The 17253-nt window shown below is 38.6% G+C and overlaps 1 protein-coding gene across 4 annotated transcripts in view; it reads right to left on the bottom strand.

The window, feature by feature from the left end:
• The window catches only part of brinp2 (bone morphogenetic protein/retinoic acid inducible neural-specific 2), a 196646-nt gene that overhangs the window by 72920 nt on the left and 106473 nt on the right, over window positions 1-17253 (bottom strand). For all 4 annotated transcript variants that reach the window (XM_062557655.1, XM_062557657.1, XM_062557656.1 and 1 more), the window contains one exon: window positions 1115-1305. In XM_062557655.1, the coding sequence (XP_062413639.1) occupies window positions 1115-1305 (191 nt within the window). The remainder of the gene's footprint in view (window positions 1-1114; window positions 1306-17253) is intronic.

Genomic DNA, 17253 nt, shown 5'->3' with positions numbered 1-17253 from the left:
GGGGAAGACCCAGGACTAGGTGGAGAGATTATATCTCTGCACTGGCCTGGGAATGCCTTGGGATCCCCCAGTCAGAGCTGGTAGATGTGGCCCTGGAAAGGGAAGCGGTCGAAGATGGATCTATCCTGTTACCTAACAGGAGGTTAGCTAGAATTGTCTGAAATCCTGGAAAAGCATGAATTACATCTTCATTTGTTATACACAGTCCATAAGAAGTCTCAGTGAAGCATTTTGGGGCATAGCTTTAGAAAAAGCTATTAAGATGAAAACGCTTTTAAGAAGCAAAATTAATTAAATTATGAAAAAATGATCAATGTCAAAAAGTAATAAATATATCAAAATGCATATTATATCATTAGTAAGCACGTTTCAATGTTAATGTGTGACTATACTTATGTATATATTGTGATCAGGCATCAACACAATTGTTTCACTTGAAAACAGCAAAAATATACTCTAACCAGGGCTCGTGTGACAGCCACATACAAGCAAGCAAAATAAAATTATATAGAACAGAAGAGAAAATAAAAAATTAGTGATGAGTCAGCAATTGCACAGCCACGGTCTAATCAGCTTGCAGACAGGCTTAGCTCATTTAGTGGAGGCCATTTATTACATATAGAATAGTCTGGAGCAGCATTCATCTCTATCCTTTTTCACAATTGAATCCCTCCTTTTTTGCTTTGTGGCTCTTGCTGTGCGCAATGTTGGAACTTCTGCAGCAGTGCACTTGCACAATGGCTATAACTCTTCAGAGAAGAATAATAACCAGCTACCCTATTTTTCGGGCATCCCATCATTTTCCTTACACCTAGAACAGCTTTTCCGGCTCGCAAGCTACTTTTCAACTGACCGAGTCACTGGTGATCTACCCCTCCCGGGCGGGGGGAGGGTAGGTGGTCCTTACTGTATTGTTGTCAGCCTGGGTTGTTTTGGAGTGAAATTAAATACGTCCGTTAGGAAGCAAGGATCGCTACGCATTAGCATTAATTTCGTTCATCTCCCGGAGCCAAACACACATTTATTTTTATTGATAACATGCGATCGACTGGTACAGGCTTCGCAACCTATTGGGCACCCCTGCCCTAGAATGCATCCAAGTGTGTCACCTCACCTCCCAGTGTAGCGGAGACGAGGAAGTGGGTCCCGTACTTCTTTATGAGGTTCTCGTTGATCTGCTGCAGGGTCGGTCGTCGCCCCAGCAACCGCAGGTTGCGCAGGAACTCCGGCGCTAAGGGCAGCGGAGATTTGAGGAATTCTCTCTTCTCTGTTGCGGGGCTGTTCACCTTCCAGTGACTGAACTCCCTGAAATTATTAAGACGTTAATAAGGTGGGTACCGGGAGAGCTGACAATCCCATATAAACACAGTCAAACACGGAGACTAAAAAGGTCAATGCCGGAATTGATTGAGACTCAAATGTCCCAAATGCCTGACTTTATTTCCCTAAAACTTTTGTTGATTTGAGTCATAAAATGAATGGGCACGTTTACGTTCGCTACTAGCAGGGAGTTGTATTGGGATATAATCTCCATTATATGCATACAACTTGGTTCTCTATGCAAATGAGGGTCGGCACCTTCAGCTCAAAGAGGATTGTTCATACAGTCGATACGGTTATTTCCAGAAACACCTGAAGAAAAATAACTAGTGCAAATTCACTGACAAACAAATGGCATGGATACCTTGTCAGTATGGGCTAAATGGACTAAAAGCTATTGATCGAAATGTACGCTTGCGATCCATTGCATAAAATGGCTGAATATAAATTATGTCAACGTTGCTTTCTTTTGCTATTGCTTTTTGAATTGTAAAAACAGTGCCCTCTACCCTTTTGTGATGTAAAGGATTTACCCAATCCAACCTTATTGCTCCCATATATAATTGCAACACAAGGGCCATCTGGTTTATTTATTTTTTTCATATTTATTTCAATGTAACAATAATAAAACTTATCGTTGGGACTTGAGTTAAGGTGGTGACATAATTGGTATCAATATCTAAGACCTTTAGATCAGTCATTGCCATGAAATGTGTGAATTAAAATGCCACATCTCGCTTAAATGGCACTTATAAAAGCAGCACTGTTCTGATCTGTGAAAAACACGCCAAATTACAAATCATCTTAGTAAAAGGTGTTTCTCATCAACAACCTACAAATTATTTTCACGCACTGCTGCAGTTTCCCGCTCTACGGAAATCGTATTATATTTATTATAATAAAAAAAGAGTGCAACATAGAAAAGGCTTTAGATGCTTCTCTCTATGATAGCAGGATGGAAATGTGTCCTTTTTAAGTAGCTGATAACCCAGACCAAGGTATGTGAAGATTATGCAAAAAAACAGCAGAAAGAGTAGGCCACAGACCCCTCCTCATGTGCATAAATTTAATGGAAAAACAAGAGGCGTGAATATAAGCACATTATTAATGCATTTCGGTGACACTGCATTCTCCCATGAGTAGTCTCCCTGAGACACACACCAATGCACACAGGGAGGAACATTTAGTGTATCTTTGTTTCTTACAATGCCTGTTTTCGGTCAACAGGTTGCTATTACCAACAACAAAATATTGTAATTATGCTGTTGAATGCATTGTGCCAACATAAGGAGACATACAATAGTCTTTTAATAATACTCTAGATATGCATGAACGTTCAGATGGTGCTTTTGTAAAGACAAGCGATGGGCTGTAAGTGGTTTGTAGTAGTTGCATATTGGTCTTCAAAAGGAAAGCTCAGAATCTAACCGTTCAGCACAAACCATAACAAAGCTTTCCTCAGAAGGAAGGGCCCCCCAGGGAGCATATGGTCAAGCTACTTCTTCATTAGGAGGTTCATTCTCACATTACGGACCAATTAATGTCTCTAGCCCGGCCAGAGTCGCAGCGCAACTTGTTTTATTAACACAAATATAGGGCTAGAACAGCGCTTTGTCTACTCCTCTGCAGTAGGCCTGCAGTTTGAATATTCACTTAAAAAAAACATTCAAACATATTTGAATATCTGGCTGTGCATTAGGCATGTTAATAACAGGACAATTTAATATAACGAGACATAACTACTTGTAGAGGTAATTTCTTTCATTTTAACAATATGTTATCTACATAAAAACAAATAAATGAACTAATGTCCAAGACCACAGACCTTCTCTGCAAATAATAAAAACAGTGCATGAAGCTGTTGTTGATCTTATTCATGCAATACAAAGTCAGTACAGTAGCATGCCCACCCCAATAGCAGACAGTCGCGTCGCTGGTGTGTTTTTTTTTTTACATTCAAATATTAATTTTCCCATTTGAATATCTGTTTTTAACAACTATTCGAATATAGAATAACCATTGACAGCCCTACTCTGCAGCGTGTGGCCATTACTTTATCCAAAACCATCCTGTATTCTACAAACAAATATAATATATTATACCAAAGTAGCTGTTAGATTTCAAATGGATTCCTACATTAGCCAATACAGCAAGATGACATTACATATCTCATTTTTACAATAACGTTACAATATGTAATGGTATTGCTTTCATGCTATTTTTTTATTTGGATAATTGGCTCAGTGACACACTGGTTTGCCAAATGTAAATGTATTCTTCAGCTAACATTAGATCCATGCTATGCAGATAAATTGCAGCTGGCAATAGTACAGTAATTCTAAAGGAATTGTTACAAGATTGTTGATTTTACCTTCATGAAAACAGTTGGACTAAAAGTATGGAAGTAGTGGTACATAGCCTCATGTGGCCGATTTAAGTATTACAGTAACAAAGAGTTATTAAGAATAAGAATAGAATAAAGGAAAAATGATCTGTTTTCTCTCACCTCTTCAGTCATAAACACAGGAGAGCAGATACTTTGGACCAGACTTAAATGGATAACCAAATCTGTGTGAGGCATGGGATGAAAAAATAAGTTTGTCTTACAAGTAATGGTTTACTGAGTTGTATTGCATATTAGCACAGTTTCTGATTTAGCTGATTCATATTTAAAACTGAACAGTTGATATGTCTAAAGGCTCTCATTTGTGGTTTTCAGTAGATGCTAAAATACTAGCAGGTGAGGTGTCATTACTTTTAACAAAGGACAGGAGGACAAAAAAGATATTAATGGCATTACAACCAACACATATCTGCATAAACAAAAGAAAGGCTCCCTCTTTCTTGTTTTTTTTTCTGAGTTCAATCTGTTGTGGGAGCTTAAATATAACTCACTCATGTCAAAGGCAGTGGAGAAGACACCCACTCTCGCAATATGAGTAATAAGTGTGATATTTTCCAGGGACTTCTCTATCTGCATCTGTATGTGTTTTTCATCTATCTGCCAGTTTACCCTTTTATTACGGTCGATCCAAGAAATCTTGCACTGTTCGGGCTGCTAACTGTCATCTCTCACAAGTCGCTGCAAGCGTAGGAGATATTCATAGTAGCAATATTTGCATCATACTCTATCCAATTGAAAATACATTATAGCAACCCTCATCATCAGCAAGTCCTGATCTTAAAATTGAGTTACAAATGTTCAGTATTGAGACCGTTTTTCCTCATGCAGAATGTGTGTGGAAAGATATTATGGAATTCATAAGCGAACAGATACAGATAGAACTTGTCTCAGAGTTGATTGTTGCGTGTCATGTTTTGGTTTCTGCAATTTTGATTAAAATAAACTAAAAGGAAAATAATGGCATTAAATTGTCAACAAATCCAAATATATATGCCACTTCACATTAGAGATGTATTCGTGAGATTTATGAACACATCTTTACTTTTCCGTATGGATGTGTGAATCATTTCTGTATTGTTCCTGCTTTGAGTACATTCACACATAACAAATATGCAGATTTCAGTGATCATATTTATAATTTTACAGATCTCATCCTACACTATAGCCATCCTACTTCTAAGAAATGAGCATCCAAAAAATCACTCAAGTTGAGTCTTTAACGCAGATTGAGTTCTATGTGTTATTATAGTTGGTGGCAAAGCTGTTCTAAATCCAGCAGCAGTTTTATGACATATCCCTAGCAAAAGGTCAACCTAATTTGAATACGGAAAACTACAACACTTATACTGCAGCTATCACATGCATCAGCAGCGATTTGTTTTTAGCTCAGCATTTGGTCCACGAGTCACGGGACGGCGGCCGGTAGCTGCACACTGATTAACTGCAGCTGATTAAGACTGATGTGTGTTTTCTGAGCTATTCCACATTGACTGAGCACTGTCGAGGAGGGCTGAAGGCGACTGTGCTGGAGAGGCAGTGGAGAGCAGCACACCATTTGCTTCCCTCCTCGCTGCGCTCTCCAAGAGTTAACTGTCGGCTGACTATTTGGCTAATGATGATAGATGGTGTTAATTAAAAGGTTTTAGCACCGAGCTAATTGCACCTGCAGCTCTGGTGTTTGCTCTTGCTGAAGTAGAGGGAATTTACTTATATTAAAGTTTTTGAACAAGAAAAAAGAAAATATAGAAGGAAGAACCCTGTTGGAAAAATAACAGTTTGGACATTATTAGTTGTCAGATTCAATGGTTGAATGTATTTACCTAACAGCGGTGCAGCTGCTCAGAGAGGGGATCCACTAAAAGGTCTTCTGCTGGAATATAATATATCATTTGTGAAACTAGGCCTCATTTATGAAACCTTCATAGCAATGTGTTTATATTTGTTTAAAAACAAATCCTGAGCGATGGGATGTGAGACTAGTGGAATCTTTGAGCTAGTCAAAACCTACATTTTCAAAAAAGCATGTTAGTGTATTGATGTATTTCCAATGTCTAATCCATTTTCATCTTATAACCGTTCTCATGTTTGGGTTATTTTATACATTTCATAATAATAATAGATAATTCATCAAGACAATCAGGATTTGTTACTGCTTAAAGGAAAAAAGTGTTTACCCGACTTATTGTCTCGTCAGTCTGTGAAAAACCCTTTAGATGCTCTATGCTCCGTTGTGTTCAGCCAAAATGCCTACATGGCAGGATGTGGGCACGCCAGTCACATGACGTTAAATCATCCATCCTTCAAAGTTTTATTCATGAATCCCTGAGTTTCTTTTGGATTGACTCCATTATCATTTTTACAATAGTTAAAATAAATAAGAAGAAAAACTGTCTTTTCAAGGAAAGGAGAAAAGTTAAAAGGTTTAGTGTGCCTTAAACAAAATAGGAGATTAGGGGAAGGTGAGAGAAAGTGCAATTGCACTCCTGCCCTCTTCCCCATAGCACCGCACAAGCCTATTTGTTCGGAGCAGGGAGTCATGATGAGAGGTTTGGGGTGTTGAAAGCGAGCAGAGCTGCAAGTTCACAATGAGCATCTTCACCTGAATCCAGAGTCACTTGATAATGACAAGCTGGCCCACATACTGTTTACCATTAGCCGGGGGCATTAGAGGAGCACATAACCCTTCAAGGTTCTCTGTGAAAATCTTGCCTCAATGCTTTCAACCCTAATCCTACTTGTGAATGAGTTATGCTTTGCGAGACAAGGGAATATATTCTCAAACCGATTCATTTAGTCTTTTTTTTGTTTTATGCTCAGGGGTACATGTTACTTTTGCAGAGAGGATACCGCAAAATACAGAATGTAGGAGATGACGGATACAGAATCCGCAGATTTTTAGTCAACGTAAAGGCACAGTAATCTGAGATGTTTTGTCCAGAAATGACTCATGAAGTGTTTGTCACTGGGAGTGGGTTTGCAATAGTGTTCTACAACTACAAATAATTATTAGACGTTTACAATATCTTAACTATAATAATGAAAACGATGCAATACTAATAATGACATAATAATAATGAACATTATTATTTTGGCAAAAATTATTATAATTATTATTTTTAGTTATTAGAAAATTAAAAACAATTACTTAAAGGCTCTTGATAGCAAGACAGTGGGTCTTGTACAGCAGCGGCCCCCAATCTTTTTTTCCTTTACCGAACAGCTTCATGTTAGACCATCTTTATTGGCCCGTTCTTGAAGGTGTGACGACTGTTTACGAATGTTTGTTAAGTTTCCGTACATTCCAGAGTTCTGAAAAAAAGGCTTCAAGATCCTACATGTTTCACATGGTTGTAAATTTAATACAGGGTCCTAATTCCATTTCATACACATAGCAGTCCACAGAGAGAATGTCGAGAGGAGAGTGAGTGAGTCACTTTGCTGATCTTCAAGAATCGTTCATGAATTAAAAATATAGCTAGAGATATGACTGGTCTACTTTCTTATGGAATATATTTAGAGATCTGATTTTCTGACAGAGATTTGAATATTCTAAATTCTGTATACATTTTTCAGTGCTCTAATTAATATACTCATGGAACTAAAGCCATTCATTGTTGTCTTAAAGCCTTTCTGGTGAAAGATGCTACAGAGCAAATTTACTTTTTCAGCCCAATAGCAAAAGTTCATTTTGTTATCCTGGGATCTGAGTTCATTAAAAACTTGTCTTTCGGGAGCCCACTAGTAATAGAGCCTCTACCCAGCCCTCATGGGTGGAAGCTGGCGCATGATTTTTTAATGATGCCTGAGTTACTCTCACCAGAGTCTTTATACATCTCTTGAAACGGATTAAACTGGAGGCTGGCAGTAAGGGACCCCATACGCGAATCCGGTTATGACAGCTAATGGGAGCTGTGACATTGAGGGAAGGCCACAGATTTTTTCATCGCTGCATGATTGTAGTAGGATTTTCTGGTGACTGCAGTTTTCAAGTTGGAGTTTTTTATTATGCAGGTGAAGTCGATCCAATTTAAATGTGTGGTAATGTTAAATTTCCACGGTGTGTCCTAAATCTGTACGAGGCATCACCTGCCTACGTACCCTAGCTTATCTAGGTTGGGTGTCTCTGTCAGCTATTTTTAAAATTCGTCCCGCCTCAGCTGAATCTTTTTGGCTTAAGACACCAGACTTCATACAATATATTATGTCAATGATGCTGTCAGTATTTGACATGATTGCAGGAAATTGGAAGAGCCATTTGTACTTGTGGGCTCCAGTAAGTAGTATGTGACTTTGAGGCTTTTTTGTTGAAAAAGAAATGAAGTTAAGTTGGGAAGTTATATTATTATGTAATGGTTTTGATCAAATATACTGGCAACAGTGTCAAAAGGTTGTACAACGTTTCTAAAAAAGAAAATGCTGAGCTTGAGTTCACGAGTATAGAACCGATCGTAAGATGGATGTATTGAGGAGCATATGGCCGAATATCAAATAAACCTCATTCCTACTTGTAGAAATGAAATAAAAATGGTATCTGAAGTACCCTTTATAAACTAGCAGAACAAGAGCAGTTTCTTATATTGGCTAAGAGAGGCTTTTTTAACACTTTCTGAAGAGGAGAAAAAGTTAACATTACATACACCGACTGTGCTTGCCAACCGACCTGCCTTTATTAGTATCATACTGGAGAAATCAAGGAAGTGAACAGCCTCACGTTACCTGTTACATCTCTTGTAGCTATGACGAGTGCTGTAGCCAAGTTCCCTGGACGTGCATGAGTGTGACAGGAGGCTGATGTGTCCTATTTCCCTAAAAAAATAGTTTTATAATATTTGTATACACTCTTCCAGTTTCCAAAAGAGAGACAAGGTCTTTCACAGCAGGAAATACCCTTGTATGCATTGAAATGGATTTATTTCAAATGAGAAGGCTTCAGTTTGATAGTTTCTCAGGATGAATAATTGCTCTGAAAGAAACTGAGATTAAAAATCTTGTGCGTCTGACTTAAAAAATGTTCACTGCCACTGTTAATTTGTTGAGATACGCTCCGTCTGTCACCATGTGGTAGTTTCTGTGGCTTTTCAGCAGCATATTTTTAAAGAGGCAAAGCTACGTATATGGGTAGTTGCATTATTCATAGAACTCTTACTGCAAGGGAAGATTACTTATTGATGTGCATAGGTATCCCCAATTCACAAGGTGAGAAAGTTTTTAAAGTTTTTAAAGTGATCGAATGAATCTGTCAGTGTGGTTTGCAGGCACGTACGTGCAAGTCCAAATACACATTAATGAAACATTTAGAGAACAGTCATGGCCAATTGGCACATGTATCTTTTCCCCAGGTGCTATTATAGCTTAAAGAACTAACTGGTAGAATAATCAATGGATATATTTTAAAAGGAGCTCTTCATGGATGTCTTTGTGTCCCACTGGATTATTTTTGCTTCGGTGTCTGAAGTAGTGGGACTTTCCTATATAATGTTTTGAAACTGTTTATTTGATGAAAATTGTACTTTCTTGTTACTTGTTCTTCTGAGTTTGTATCTGTATGGTGGAAATGCACTTATTTGTAAGTCGCTTTGGATAAAAGCGTCAGCTAATTGACATGGAATGTAATTGTAAGCTATATTTTGTATGTGTTCATCAAAACTAATTAATGAATTTGGAGGACTAATATCAGAAATGCACTGGGCATGATGTTTAAAATTGTTGAAAGTTGTCTACATTTGTTTTACAGTCGGTTTACTCGAGCTTGGTCTCACTTCTTGCATGTTTAGCAACTAAGGTTTGTATGAGACGTGCTGGGCATAGGGTTTGTAGTCCTAGGATCAGTGGTCATGTGCCGTGTAAAACCAAAAGTTGAGCGATGTTTAAGATGTGTTACAAGAACAGGCAAACTCATCAATGGGATGTTCTACAAGAGACAGCCTCTCCCTCACAGCCCCGTTTTAAATTTAGTGCAGTGATGATATTGATATACAAACGGAGGCAAGTTGTCCGAAAGTCTCGCAATGGAAGAATATACTGTCGTTCAACAAAAACTGTATAATACATAAAGATTCATTAATTAATTAATTAAAAGTAGAGCAGAAAGACTAAACAAGGTCAAAATATACTTACTTATTGCTGAAAACCACATTCAAAATGCAATAGATATTTGCAACTATGCTATTAAATAATACCTCTAAATACCCATCATAATAAACTCAAATGACTTATGTCATCAGGGAAGCCTGCAACTGCTCCGTATACAATAAATTGGGAGACTGACCACCAAGGAGAATGTTCCGAGTACATGGCTATATCTTCTGTTTTAGTGCAGAGAATACAACAAAACTAATTCATATAAAGAAAATAAACGTTCTGTGGGTGTGTAAAATCAGCACCTCACTAAATGACAAATATGGAGCAACTTTAAAGTATAAAGCTAACTTCACTTGTTTCTGCCTTTCAAAGAAATAAGCTCCTGTACACAAACATTGAGATTTCCTGGGGCATGGAAATAAGATATTAGAATTCTTGGTTTAGGTGGTCCTCCATTATAACAAACCATGTTTTGCATAAGCCCGAAGACTTTTCTGGCTGCAGTTAGATGAATGAAAAGTCGATGTGAAATGTCAATGATTAAAAATGAGACAAATGGGCAATTACAGTATATTAAACTTAATAAAAAGTTCATAATGCATCAAAAAACTTTTATAAAATGTAAATATTGAGGATAATTGTATTCACATTTTTGAGTAAAGAATGATAGTTTTCCCCACATGGTCTCTCTTTCTCCAATCCATCCAGTACACTTATTTTGTCCGCACATATTATTCTCTCTTCTGCCGGTAACCATACCCTGTCAGAAAACAAATTGATTCATCAGAAAATGTAATTATTCAGCCTGTCCCAATTAAATGTCAGTTTTTCTCATTTCATAATGGGGACAATTTCCGACAAATAGGATCTTGCATTGGGACAGCCACCTGCTCCTCACCACCATCAATTCCCACCCACCACTTACTGAGCATAGGCTGAACCTCAGAATTTATAATTCAAATTGACTGTTGTTGATTGAAAAGGGCACAAGTAGCAAGCATTCAGTTGTGTATTTGTTCATTTCCAACTTTCTTGCCCCACTGGCTTTTCCCCGCAGAGAATCTGCAGCACTAAAAGGAATGGTTTTGATATTTATAGTTTAATTTCAGTTTGTGTTTAAGCGCAGATGTGATGGCACTTATCACCGCTCTGAGTTGCTGACTATCTCCTGTTGTGATGCCATTTTGCCGCTCATTCACATGCACACATCTTGTGTGCACATGCAGGCATGAAGACCAATTACAATCCAATCTAGTTAGAAAGTATGAGAAGATTGACTGCGGCCTCTTCTTCGCAAAAGGACTTCCCAAAATGGTTATTAGGCGCAGATGATAGCAACCCTGATGAATACAGCGCCCTCCTGATAATCTTATATTACTTCCAATTTGAAAGTGTGACAGCTACAATATTGGGTGTAACGCAGCCAACCAGATTTAGAGTAACATCAGTTGATCTCATAAAGTTTGCGGTTTAGGAAAGAAAATAATTGACAAATGTGTGGTCCAAAGACATGAAAAGCTCTTCCACTCAGTATTATTTAATTAAATTAAAAAACGTATTTCTTTTGGTTTCTTTGTACGTATGGATTACTTGGGTTGTTACCAACATCTGGTGAACATTTCACGTCAATAGCTCCTTTGGAAGCATATTTAATGAGAAAAATGGTGACATGTTCATTACTAATTTCACCCACTGTAAAACCTGCCCACAGCATCAAAGACAATATATAGTTAACAGTTAATAAAAGTAGTTTTTATACATGGGTGTACTAACGTTGGAAATAATATCTCTTTACACATTCTAGCATTTTAGCTAATAGATGGAAGAAGGCTAGAGAAGTCTATTTCAAAACAGAGTAATTTTTGTCCACTTGGGGGCAGCCACATAAGCATAAGTCAACACAAGATACACAACTACCTTGTGAAGTAGCAAACAGGTTCTATTAACACAGCATGCAGAAAAATAGGAACATTAGCATTCCTTTTGGGGAAGGGGGTGTGTTTCCTGCCGCCTAATGCTTGAAATCCACCAACTTTCTTACAGAAAGAAATATTTGTTTTGCGGTGTTCACCATCTTATTTTATCTTATGCCCGGTAAAAGACAGGTAGCGTGTATCTTTATCCACAGCTGCTGAAAACAAGGGTGATGAATGTGTAAATAACATTAAAAAATACCTATAGTAATTAAGTGTCAAACCGCAACTATCCAAATGAGACAGTTAACACTTTTTCTATAAAACCATATAAAAATACAGGATTTACACTTACCACACTTATCTATATTTGTTTGGCATCAGCGCTTAGCATTTTTACCTAATTACATTATCTTACTTACTGCATTTGCATGCAGCAGACCAGATATGAGCCAGGAACCATGCAGTGTCCTAGAAGCCTTAAAATCTATGCTGTAACAGTTTGCTTGTTTGCCAGTTCCCAGTGTGACACACATTAGGTCTACTGCCAAACAACACAATGTGGTTGAACTAACTGCTTCTTAGCACAAGCTGGCCACCGTCTGCTCTTATCCATATGAACAATTCCTCCCATGCTTTTGCTTTGAAGGAAAAAACAAATGAGTGCGTACACACACACACACACACACACACACCTCCATCGCTCGATCTTTCTAAAAATAAACACTATCCTGTCTTTTTCCTTCTTACCAATCATTATTTTTCATGGTCATTTCCTCAACCCTCCTCTCCCTGTCATTGATATCCCCATTTTTTCTTGCCACCCCATTTTCTTCCTATCTCCTGTACAAGTAATTTTTGAAGAGTGTTCAGCCCTTTCAGTTGCCTCCATGTCTCGCTGTTTGAAGGAACTCCTTTGTCTGCAGTTTCACAGTCAGCTGCTAAATGAGACGTTTGGCTTCCGCTATCTCCAACAGGGAGTTTATTCCGCCTGCGATTTGTGCATGGGTCAGGGGAGCAAGGGATATGCTTGAACAAAGCAAACAGACTGCTGATCTCAGCAATAGGTTAATACATGAAAGGGAAATGTGGAGGAGTTTTTAGCAAAATCAGACTCCTGGTTGGTTACATTAATAATGCATTTGTGTTACCTACGACTTACATTTTACTTGGTTAAAAAAGCAGAAAAAAAGATCATGATTATACTTAACTCAACAGTGTTGTGTGTATTTGTTGGTTTTCAGAAAGTGTGAGTGAAGAAAACAAGTAAAACGTTGCTAGATGTCAGACAGAAATGAAGACGGCCGAGATGAAGCCAAATCAAAAATGGGCAACTGACCATGTAAGTAATAGTGGTTGATAATGCGCACAGACTCAAAATGTACTGATCTTTCACCTTGAACTTTATAACAGCACCTAAAAAATATTGCCAATTATTTTTTCATGGTTTTCTAAAATTGCAGCTCAAACAACTTCATAACGTGGGTTTTTAATGGTGGGAAACCCCATACGTGAAGAAATTCGTATGTGAAGCTAGAGAAATGCTGAGCTGGTTTGTCTTGTCCATTCTTCCCATGTTGTCATTATCTCTCAGAAAAGTTGTAGCAGGTGGCACCATGGGGTGGCGCTCTGAATTAAAGGCTGTGCCCCTATAAAAGGGGAAGTGGCACTTGGCCAGGAAAATGCCAGTTTCCTGTTGGGCGGCCAGAGTGCTGTTGGGCCCACAGCAGTGTGGGGAAATCCCCATTTCTTTGATCGGTAATTATGTTTCTTTGTTTATGTTTCATATATATTGGTGGCATATTCTAACTAGCTTTGCATGGCAGGATCGGGATGAGAGGCGACGATCCCAGCAGACTAAATGAAGTGCTTTGAAGTGTTTTTAGTATGAATTAGTTATTTTCCAGTGGTCATTTTGTATTCTTATGTTGCAGTTATCATCCCGCTACCTGCTGTCCTTTAGTTTCCGTAGTTAATCCGTTCCCGGTCCATTGTATGGTACAGATGTAAGAGCGGACTAACTACTTACATTTTTTGTTTGTTTGGTTGTCATTTAGTCACTTCCCCTGCATCCCCTGTACGTTCTGCAGGGCTCTGGGTAGAAAACCTGATCCTAAGTGAACTAGAGGGTGGGTCGGGTTTGCCGTTAGTTGCCGTATGACACAGGTGTGCAGTGTTGTGCTGTGTGCGTTAAGCGGGTTTGGCCGCAGGGTGGTGCATGGGTAATTCAGGTATCTACTCGGAGCTAGTGATATATCAGGGTTTATGTGGGGATGACTTGTATTCGTACTTAATAAATACTGTTAAAACTGTATTTTGCCTCCATTTCATATGTGCATTAGTTAACAAAGTAATGCACTTTTATTTGTATATAACCATCGTAAACATGAGCTAGGGCGTAAAAAATTGCCTCTATAGAAGTAATTTAATCTAGAGTGTCAAAAAGTCAGGTGAAAATGTGTTGATTTAACTTGTGATTGCCAGTCAGACTCCAGGATACACAATGGCATGATCCCCATCCCTGGAGGCTGTAAACAAAGTCCCTTACATGGCTTAAAAAAAAAGGAAAAGTTGCCTGTTAAGTAAATTAGAATACACGGTAACGTGTTTGATCAGGCTCACCCAACGTATTCAATTGTAGTGCTGTATGTTGTGCATATTACCTCGTACACTATGGGCCGCTTTTACCGTCAAGTGTATGTGTTACGCAATGTGCACGTAAAAGCATGACTGGGTATGTACAAACAAGCCACAGTGAGGTAAAAGCACAGACTGCCATCTTCAGTTTCTGCGACAAGCAAATTGCGCTTTGTGGGAGTTTCCCCATATAGAGATGGGAGGGGATTTGTCACAAGGATCACACTTTTTCAGTTGAGTGAACATAAAATTATTACACGTTACAGATTAAGCAGCCATGCAACATTACAGTTACTAGAAGGAATCAAAGATGACATTGCATCTCAGACTCAGCGTTCAAATTCCACTGCAGCGGTTGTTAAACTCCTCGCTACAGTACAATTATTGGCATCAGGAGGATTTCAAACAGTCATGCTGATGAATGATCAGCAGTGGGTATCACAGTCTTCACTCAGCCGTATCACAGCACAAGTACTTAATGTTTTTTGCTACCGCGCACCCGTCAATACATACATTTCCTCACCACCAGTTTTCGGTATTGTGGGCAGAGAAATGCGCTGATTACCTGAAGAGCTACCTGCGCGTTTTCCGTGCGCCGATGATGCTACGTTCGCAAATGTACAAACGATCCTGAATGAAAGGAGATATCTTAAGATATCCATAATGACGTGTGAGGGAATGTCCTACATTACACTTTTCTATGAGATATTGTATCCCTACTGTAAGAAATTGTTGATGAGGAAAAACACATTTGCATGCTGTTTGTGAGGCCAATCCCAATCTCATCAGTTTCATACAGGAACCGCATGTGTTTGCCTTTGTTTAAATACAATGGCAGAGGTAGAAGTAATTTCCTGAATTAAAAAAGCGTATGAAGTAGGTTTACTTGCAGTCTGAAAGTTAGGATGGATAATGCATCACTGCGGAGAGTTGTGGCAATTTAGGGTTGATTTCCTACTCTGACACTCTTGATGAATTAACCCATTTACGGTAAAACTGCAGGGAGCAGCATCTTCACTGGAAAACAGAACAACCATTAAGTGCCGTAACTAACTATGGACAAAAAACATCTATCAATCGGATGCCTTCAAGTGAAATAGCCCAAAAATATGGACAGACACTTTATAACTGCCATTCAGAACAACAGAAAGCCTGATTTGGCACAAAAGTGAGCAAGTTGCTTATCACAATTTTACCAAACTCGACTGATTTTGGCTGATCTTTAAAAACTCCGCTCTTCCGTGTAAGGTTTTTGTTGGAGGAAGAGGGGAGAAAAGTTTTTGTGCTGCAGTGGTTATCTGAGCCAGCTTGTGTAAGTGTTGGTGGTTAGTTGTGAACCTAATAGAGACCCTAATCTTTTGATGGAAAAAAATAAAAATAAAAAATCATCATCCCATCACTGTTTTATCTAACATAATATTCTTTGACGGAAAGCTCTTTTTATTTTCCGCGTAGCTCTGAGTTCTTTTCCTTCACAACCCTCACTCTTTCTCTAAGGCATTCAGGCACAGACACCTGAGCGTGCTAATGTGTATTTGTGTGATTGTTCTCAAAGGGACTTGGTAACAGATGCGTTCACATTTCCCAAAAGGCACTGTTGGGAATCTGCATCGAAATTAGGAAATTCAGTTTCCACCACTCTCCTTCCCCTCCCTCTCACTCACTCACACTACGATCTGCACACCTTTGAGTTAGTCAATGTGCGTCTTAATGAGGGGGCGTCAATCATGTTTGCAAAGCAGAAATGCCGGCCTCTTTCCAATTTTCTGTTTTGGCTCGCCATCAGCAAAGTCTGTTAAAGTGAAACAACAACTCTGTTTAAGGAAGATTGATGCACATTTAAATACAGTGTAGCATCATAATACCTATATGGTTTTGGTCAAATTTCAATATATGCATTTTACCCCAATGTCATTGCAGTACTTACTGTTAAATATTAAGAAAACCTTATATATATATATATACCACTGAGAAGTGACCTTCTTGTTGAGTGTTTTATGAAAGCTGTGAAATGAAATGAAAGGCTGAAGGTGAAAGAATTTATGACACACACACACATACAATATGCTATATTGTTTTTCGGATGGCGGCCATCATAAGAAACAGTTTTTTAAAACTGTGAATTTGACGAGAATATACCTCTGCAGTGACCTCCAAATTCTAATCGGGTCATCCCTGAGCCCAGGTGGATATTGATGCCAAATTGGAAGTAATTTTCAAATATTCCTTTCATGAGGAATATAACTGAATGAATGATGGACAGACAACGTAAAAACATAACATGCAGAGGAAAGAAATGAGCTTGATGACCAATTATATAAATCTGGGGTCCCCAAACTTGTTCCTGTGAGGGCCAGATAACTTTTCCCTTCTCTGGAGGGGGCCGGGGTCAGAAAAAGTGTGAGGATTGCAGTTGGTGCCTAAATGTAAACTACTGTTTTCCAGAAAGCCACATATAACCAAATAATAACAATCTGGGATCTTCACAGAAAAAAAGTCAGGAAAATGAATAATATCACTTGAAATAAATAATAACCAAATAATACCCTGCATTCTGAATCAACCTTTTCTCCATTATTCCCTTCTACTTCACAGGGGCTAGTCTAGGATTCGCGTGGCCAGACTGAAAAAAAAATCATAATGCCCCTCTGGTATTGTTCAGGAGGCCGGGCCAAATGTGGAGGCGGGCCGGATACGGCCTTAGTTTGGGGACCACTGATATAAATTATAAAATAATAGTATTATAGTATGCGCTTTTTTATGAAATAGAGGAAGTAACAAAAACATGGATGTGGCAGGGCAGTGAGGGACCCACATTCGTGTTGTGTCCTTTTGCGAAAGTTATGTCAGTCACCCATCACACACAAACCAAAACAGTGTGTCCAACAGGCAAATGTT

This window comes from Pungitius pungitius, chromosome 15, assembly GCF_949316345.1.
Source record: "Pungitius pungitius chromosome 15, fPunPun2.1, whole genome shotgun sequence".
NCBI lineage: Eukaryota > Metazoa > Chordata > Actinopteri > Perciformes > Gasterosteidae > Pungitius > Pungitius pungitius.
This window is presented reverse-complemented; position numbering and strand designations above follow the sequence as displayed.